Below are 8,419 nucleotides of genomic sequence, written 5' to 3'. Positions count from 1 at the left end.
ATGCATGAGACAGAAGAATGGCTACTGTAAATGTGGACACAACTGACTCAGATAAGGAAGGAATCAGAAAGTTTTGAATTTTATGGAAAAAATTCCCCGCAAAGTTTCATAACTACAATATGTTATATCCTTATATCCATCTGTTTGTTTCTACAAAAACTGGTAACTACTCTACCCTATACTTGAACATGTCAATATTAATCTTAGCCCTTTCCATCTTTGATCATTTCCCATAATTGACCAGGTTTTTCTGGCAAGCATGAACACAAATCCCAGAAGACGAATATGATTCTGTCAATAGAGTTAATGAGCTACAAGTGCCCATCATCAAAGTGTGAACACATTTACAATATGAAGGTCACACTCATGTCATGACCTGGTGAGTTGCCTTTAATGAGAATGGTGCTTTGAAGGCAAGAAATCAATACCCCATAAATCTCCGTATTTTCTGAAATTCCACGTATTCTTCACTGTTTATGAATTTACTGCAATTCTGTAGGTATATACAACCTAAAGTTGGTGAAGAAATAGTGCTAATCTCTCTAGAATATGTCCATATTCTGACTCTTTCTGAATATACTATTTTTCCCCCATAACATACAACTTTAAACTTATTTACTTAGGCTTTTGAACCACATCTTGCAATGATCAGGGGTGCCCAGCTCAGTGCTTGGGGCTTGCTTCTGGAGGTACACAGGAGACAATAGGGTAGACTGAACCTGAAAGCGAGTACTTCAGTCCTGCAGGGGGCCCCGATAACCACTCTCTGGCCCGCGGAGGTGGCCCGAGGATTGATCTGATGGTGCAAGGAGGAACCAACTGAATGAACACGAGACACAAGAGACAGAGTACAGTTTAGAAACAGAGAGAAAAAGGGACAGGCTTTATTGAGGGATACAGGCTGTTTATATAGGGTCTGGGCAGCTCAGTCAGGAGCAGAAGCAATATAACCATATATGGTAAGGTCAGCAACAAGAGCTTTACCTAACATTCAAGATAGACATTTGTACATCAAAGGGTCTGGTTGCACTCACGCCCCCCACCCCCCCATACACACATGGTGGTTTATGACCCCCTCTTCTTGCTGAAAAGGTGGTGCTTCTCATGTGGGGGCTCTATTCTCGCAGAGGTGGGAAACAGTTCCTTCTGTGCATTGGCCCCACCCAGGCCCATGTGTCCAGGAGATTCCAGCTGCTTTGCAGGCCAACCCCACCTCATGGAGCCCCCTGCCTTGTGTGGAAGCAGGAAGTGATTGGGAGTGAAACCCCAGGGCTGGGAGATTGACTGGTTGGGAATGTCTGGGGGGTGCGGGTAGTTTGGGGAGGTTGCGCCAAGATGTTGACTGACCATTCCAACCTTGGTTGTTCTTGTGGGTTGTCACACAGGCAGCACCCAGGGGCTGCTCCTCATGCTGCACTCAGAGGTCTCTCCCAGCCATACTTTGTGCGTGGGGGTGGCGTCATGCAGTGCTAGGGACCAAACCCGGGCCTCCTGTATACAAAGCATGCACATTAGCACTTTAAGCTCTCTCCCCCTCGTTTTGCCCTTTAAGGAAACCCTAGTCCCAGACCCTGTATTCTTCAGCCCCCTAAATATCATGGCCCCTTTGACCGAAATTCCGCCATCCCGTCCCTTTCCCCTTGAACTTGACATTCCATTTGGCTTCCCTTGTGCACAGGCTTACGCCACAGGAACGCAGAGCTGAAAGGCCCTGGGCATGGGGCCGTTGGCGCTGGGGTTGGAGTGGCTGGGAGAATGCGCTCAGATGCGCGGATGCAGGGACCAGTCACTGTCGTCCCGTAAGCGCAGCCCCCCCCCCCCCAGAAGCACCAGACTCTGCAGCACACCCTGGCAGTACAGGTGGGAGCAGAACCAAGCTAGAGAAAGAGCCCAGCGGGCAGGACGCTGGGCCTGGGGTTAGCATTCCATGTGGTCCCCCAAGTGCCACCAGGCGTAATTCCTGAGTGAAGTGCATCACTGGGTGTGGCCTCTAATCCCCGAAATAAGAAACAAATCCCACGAAAACCACACTGGAGCTGCTGGGCCCGAGAGACGCGTGGTCATGTGATCATGTGACCCACAGGACGAAAGGGGGCAGGGCGGGAAGTGCAGGTGCATGTTCTTCCCACAGAGAGGAGGGGCTCAGCGAAGAAGGGTCCTGCAGATGTCTGGGGGGCTTGCATGTCTTTGATGCTCAGGCCACAAGCCAAGAACGCAGATGTCGCCTTCTGGGGATGGTGGGGGGGGGTCCCTGGATCCCAGCGACCAGGGGGGGTGGGCAAGGAAGCTGGTGAGGCATCTAGCCATGGAGGGCCCCAGGAAGGACTTCAGCTTTCCCCACACGAGCCTTTCCCGTGCACAGGGGCAGTGCTCACAGGATTTGGCTTTGGGCCTGGCATTGCAGGTCACCTGGCCCGGCCCAGCTCCGGTTTTCCCACTGGCAAACAGGCGAATCTGTCTGGGGAAGTACTGGCAATTCTCTCTCTGCTTGAGGGTGAGCTCGGGGTCATAGGAACCCTGTCCCTGTGGATGGGCACGTCCAGTGACACTTGGGACTAGAGTGGCTGACCATGTTTCCAGCTCACAGGAGTTGACTAAATATCATTCCTGCACCGTGCCATGGATCAACCCGGTCAAGGCTACTATGCAGTTCTGGAGTCCGATGGGCAGCCCCCTGTTAGCAGCACGGGGGCGGGGGGGGACAGTCCCCAGCCTGTGGCCTTTCTCTCTATGTAGGATCTCCCAGCGTGTGGAGCAGAGCCGGAGCCAGCTTCAGGCCATTGAGGAAAGGGTCTCCTTGGCCCAGGCCAAGATAGAGAAGATCAATGGCAGTAAGAAGGCCATTAAGGTAGGCGTTTGGCCCGGTGGCCTCCACTCTGGCTCAGAGTCTGCCCTGCCCACATTCCTGTGCTATGGAACTTGCCTGCCCCCTGCCCTTGCTTACCGACCCCTCCCCAGGGCTCCCTCCCGCCCAGACTTCTCTGCAGCCAGTCCTTGGCCCACTGGGCTGTCTCAGGCTCCTGGACCACGGGACTCAGGTTCCCCCGTGCCTGCAGGTGTTCTCCAGTGCCAATTACCCAGCTCCCGAGCACCTGCGGGAGTATGGCTCCATCTTCACGGGGGCCCAGGACCCCGGCCTGCAGAGATGCCCCCGCCACAGGATCCTGAGCAAGCACCAGCCCCTGGACGAGTGGGCCCTGCAGGTCTGTGGGCACTCAGCTCCCGTGGGCTACTGTGCCCAGTGGCCCCCACGTTAGGATTCCAGTCCCCCAGAGCATGGACTGGGACGGGATGGAGGTTGCTGGGCCTAATGCAGAATTCAGCATCCCTCTGTCCCCCCTCCAGGAGAAGCTGAAATACTTCCTCGTGTGTGTGACCACCAGGCTGGAACCCAAGGATTGAGACTGAGGAGGACCTGGGGGGTCTTCCCAACAACATCAGCTCAGTCAGCTCCCTGCTGCTGTTCAACACCACCGAAAACCTGTACATCTGGTGGGGGGGGGGCTGGGGCTCCCCTGCAGGGTCCCCATTGGTGGCTTAGCCCTGTGGGTGGCTTCGGAAGTCTGTGCTTTGGGAATCCATACACCAACTCGAGGGCGCTCCTGGAACAGCACAGGGGGGTCAGGGCCACGGACCTCCGCAGGTTGAGCCTGGCACCCACCTCCACAGGTACAAAAAGTACGTCTTCCTGGACCCCCTGGCCGGCGCAGTCACCAGGACCCACGTGTCGCTGGGCACCGAGCCGGAGGAGAAGCCTGTCGACGCGCTGCTCTCCATCAGCAAGAGGGAGCAGCTGGAGCGGCAGGTGGGCAGCGAGCTGTAGATGGCGGGCGGCGGGCGGGCCCAGGGCGCCACTCACAGCTGGCCCTCCCCCCCCCCCCCCCCGAGGCCCGCGAGAGCTACTCCTACGTGCCCGACCTGGGCCAGGTGCCCGAGATCGACGTGGCGTCCTGCCTGCCCGACCTGCCGGGCATGGCCGACGACTTTGATGATATGCACAGTAATACAGCATCCACAATCAATTTTATTATCTCCCAAGTAGCCAGTGGTGACATCAACACAAGCATCCAAGCTCTGACTCAGATTGATGAAGTCCTGAGACAAGAAGACAAAGCTGAAGCTATGTCTGGCCATATTGATCAGTTTCTCATAGCCACGTTCATGCAACTGAGACTCATTAACCACACACACATGGCAGATGAGAAATTGGAGAAGGATGAAATCATCAAATTGTACAGCTGTATCATTGGCAATATGATTTCGCTGTTTCAGATAGAGAGTCTAGTCCGGGAGGCCTCCACTGGAGTGCTAAAAGATCTGATGCATGGCCTCATCACCCTAATGCTGGACTCTCGAATTGAAGATCTGGAGGAAGGACAACAGTTGATCCGATCTGTAAACCTCTTGGTGGTGAAGGTTCTGGAGAAGTCAGATCAAACCAACATTTTGAGTGCCCTACTTGTTTTGCTTCAAGACAGCCTACTAGCAACAGCCAGTTCTCCCAAATTTTCAGATCTTGTTATGAAGTGTCTCTGGAGAATGGTCCGATTGTTACCTGATACCATCAACAACATTAATCTAGAGAGAATTCTTTTAGATATACACATTTTCATGAAGGTCTTTCCCAAAGAGAAATTGAAACAATGCAAAAGTGAATTTCCCATAAGGACCCTAAAAACATTGCTGCACACTCTATGCAAATTAAAAGGACCCAAGATCCTCGACCACCTCACAATGATCGACAACAAGAATGAGTCGGAGCTTGAGGACCACCTCTGCCGCATGATGAAGCACAGTATGGACCAGTCAGGGAGCAAGTCTGACAAGGAAACCGAAAAGGGAGCATCTCGAATAGATGAAAAATCATCAAAGGCCAATGTGAATGACTTCTTAGCTGAGATATTTAAGATTGGTTCTAAAGAGAACACGAAAGAGGGCCTAGCAGAGTTGTATGAATACAAGAAGAAATATTCAGATGCTGACATTGAGCCATTTTTGAAAAACTCCTCACAGTTCTTCCAGAGCTATGTTGAGAGAGGCCTCTGGGTGATCGAGATGGAGAGGGAGGGAAAAGACCGGATTCCCACTTCAACAGGCATCTCCCCGCAGATGGAGGTCTCATGCATGTCTACCACCACAGGCACAGTGTCCTCCATCGTGAACTCGAATGGAGAGGAAGTGGGGCCCTCCGTCTACCTGGAAAGGCTGAAAATCCTGTGGCAGCGCTGTGGTCTGGACAATACCAAGCAGCAAGATGACCGGCCTCTGCTCACTTCTCTGCTCTCCAAGCCAGCCGTCCCTCCCGGCGCCGGGCACCATCATCCCGAGCTGCCCGCCTTCGCCATGGAGCTGGCGGTGCCCGCCAAGCCCAGTGAGCCATACACCAACTCGAGGGTGCTCCTGGAACAGCACAGGGGGGTCAGGGCCTCCGCAGGTTGAGCCTGGCACCCACCTCCACAGGTACAAAAAGTACGTCTTCCTGGACCCCCTGGCCGGCGCAGTCACCAGGACCCACGTGTCGCTGGGCACCGAGCCGGAGGAGAAGCCGGTCGACGCGCTGCTCTCCATCAGCAAGAGGGAGCAGCTGGAGCGGCAGGTGGGCAGCGAGCTGTAGGCGGCAGGCGGCGAGCAGGCCCAGGGCGCAGCTCACAGCTGGCCCTCCCCCCCCCAGGCCCGCGAGAGCTACTTCTCGGGCCAGGTGCCCGAGATCAACGTGGCATCCTGCCTGCCCAACCTGCCGGGCATGGCCGACGACCTCACCTACAGCGCCGACCTGGGCCCGGGCATCGCGCTGTTGGCGCCGGGCACCATCCCTGAGCTGCCCGCCTTCGCCATGGAGCTGGAGATGCCCGCCAAGGCCGGTGAGCCGGGGGCCGGGTGGGGATGGGCTCCTCGGCGCCCCCCCGCCCCCTTCCCGGGCACCCTGGCCTTTCTGCCTTTCTGTTTCAGACCTAGATGGTGGCGTTCTTGCAGCGTTGCCGCGGCCTCCACCACCGCTGGCCCCGGCCGTGCTGGTCAGCGACCCCCCCCCCCGCCCCCGCTGCCCCCCCAGGAGGCCGCCGCCTCGAGGCCGCCGCGTCGCGGGCAGCGCAGGGCCCCAGGCAGGTAGGAGCAGCGACCTTCGGCTCTCCCGCCCGCCCCTCTGTCTGCTTTCTGGCTCCAGGAAGGCCTCTCCTGGCCTGCTAAGTGGCCTTTCGCTCCCGGTCTTGGGAGCAGTGCTGAGTCCAAATATCTTGTTCCACTGGAATCCTCAGAAGGGATGGTGGAGCCCCACGGATACAACCCTGACTCCTGCAGGACTCCAGGGGGGTCCCCCCTTCTGGTATACCCTGCAGGGAAAGGGGCTTCCTTAACAGCGGAAGCAGAGCTCCCACACCCAGAGGGCACACCTGTCTCGGGGGCACCTCTGGCACTGGCAGTACCTGGCCGCCTCTGCAGGGTGACACACCCCCCAGTTCGGACACGGAGGACACAGCTAGCACCCAGGTCCCCAAGTACCAGCTCCCTCACCCCAGCACCCCAGCGAGGCTGGGCAGCGCTGTCCCCCAGCCGAGTCCCTGCCCAGGCCACTTCTCTTCCTTACACCCTTGCCTACCCCAGCGCCGGTCCAGGGAGCCCCCAAAGAAGTCATGGACCCGTCTAGTGGCCGGGCCGCTCTGCTCGAGTCCATCCGCCAGGCTGGGGGTATTGGCAGGGCCAAGCTGCACAGCGTCAAGGAGCACAAGCTGGAGAAGAAGAATCAGAAAGAGCAGGAACAAGGTGAGGAGACGCTGAGGCAGCTTGTGGGGGTGCTGGGGGGAGGAGGGAAGGGTGTCTTCTGTCCCAGTCTCCTGCTGTCCCCGCGGGTCAGTGGTCAGTGCCCCCTCTGCGGTGAGTCTAAGCCCTGGGGCTCCCCTCTTCACCCCCCACGTCCTCCTACCTGATCCCATTTTTGGAACTTGCTTAGCTGAACTTGCCTCTCTGAGCTGGTAGGAGACAGCCTCATCAAAAGATGAGAGAATAGAAAATGTTCTTTTTTTTTTTTTTGCTTTTTGGGTCACACCTGGTGATGCTCAGGGGTTACTCCTGGCTTTGCACTCAGGAATTGCTCCAGGCGGTGCTGGGGGCAGTACTATGGGATGTGGGGAATCGGACCTGGGTTGGCTGCATGCAAGGTAAACGCCCTCCCCACTGTACTATCGCTCCAGCCCCAAATGTTCTGTTTGAGATAGAGGACACAGAGGTTAGCTCCAGCGGCTTCTCGCAGCTGCTTGCGGCCACAGCTCCTGTGCACTGCAACTCCCAGACCTATCAGGTCAACCTTGGGCACAGAGCTGCAGCCACAGGCCCAAATCCCAGAACCCCATGAGCTCTGCAAGGGAACCCCTCCTGGGGCTAGTTTTGTGCCCAGGCAGGGGACAGCTCGACTTGCCCTTTTGGCACATGGAGGGCTATGATAGTGCCAGGAGAGTCACATTTCAGGTGAGTTCCCTAGAGCTGAACCCAGGAGAGACCGAAGCTCCAGGAGCCTGGGGGAGCGAGCCCTGTGAGCAGAGAAAGCGGGCAGGGCCCTGAGGAAAGCTGAGCGACATGCGTAGGGCGCCTGGTACTTGGTGCCAACCCCTGACTTGTCATGGTGTTCCGGTGTTCCTGTTGCAGCGAGGGCCACCAGCCACGGCGGGGACCTGATGTCAGATCTCTTCAACAAGCTGGCCATGAGGCGCAAAGGTCAGAGGCAGCGTGAGGCGGTGTGGGGCCCACCCTGCCCTGCACTTCATGTTTTTCTGTCTCTAGCGGCTGGGGGAAGCGGGGCCCCCAACCAGCCCCCTCACCCCTCCCCCTCCCCCTTTTCCCTCCCAGGTATTTCCGGGAAAGGACCTGGGGCAGGGGCCAGCGAGGGGCCAGGTGGAACCTTCGCCCAAATGTCAGACTCCATCCCGCCTCTGCCACCCACACGGCCACCCCCAGGAGAGGGAGAGGAGGATGAGAATGACTGGGAAACCTACTCTGATGCCCCACACCCAGGCTCAGGCTAGTGCCCTCTCGAGGGGCCGACAGCCAACACGGCGACTGTGCCTGCCGGACCCCTCGGCCCCTGTGTCCCTGGAGGAACTGCAGAGAACTGCCCAGGCCTGACCTTTGAGGAGCTCGGGCTGACAGCATGGGGTGGGGAGGAGGCCATGGCTCTGTCGCCGCACTTCCCCGAGGAGACTTGAAGACTCATTGCGGATTAATAAATGGCAAGAACACAGCCTCGACCCTTAGCAGTGCACTTTGAATGAAGTGCAGAGTGCAAACATGCCACCTTGTCCTCCAGGCATCCCACGCCTCTTCCCCTGGGGTCAGGGTGAGCAGGGGAGGGCAGTCAGGGTCAGCAGGGGCAGCTGCTGCAGATTGGAGGGGGGGATTTTCACACAGGAAACAAAAATGGGTGACAGAT

At 57.1% G+C, this 8,419-nt stretch overlaps 1 protein-coding gene across 1 annotated transcript; it reads left to right on the top strand.

Moving 5' to 3' along the window:
• Positions 1-1,755: 1,755 nt before the first annotated feature.
• Positions 1,756-8,015, top strand: LOC130033004 (WASH complex subunit 1-like). The gene is given in 13 exon segments (XM_056124702.1): positions 1,756-1,799; positions 2,737-2,848; positions 3,057-3,203; positions 3,346-3,399; positions 3,401-3,483; positions 3,670-3,805; positions 3,889-3,927; positions 5,699-5,861; positions 5,950-6,077; positions 6,298-6,322; positions 6,601-6,759; positions 7,639-7,707; positions 7,840-8,015. Coding segments are annotated over 13 exon segments (1,335 nt in total).
• Positions 8,016-8,419: the final 404 nt, after the last annotated feature.

This window comes from Sorex fumeus, unplaced genomic scaffold, assembly GCF_029834395.1.
Source record: "Sorex fumeus unplaced genomic scaffold, SorFum_2.1 ptg000051l, whole genome shotgun sequence".
In the NCBI taxonomy this organism is placed as follows: domain Eukaryota; kingdom Metazoa; phylum Chordata; class Mammalia; order Eulipotyphla; family Soricidae; genus Sorex; species Sorex fumeus.
Note: the sequence above shows the minus strand (reverse complement) of the source record. Positions and strands in the feature narration are given on the sequence as shown.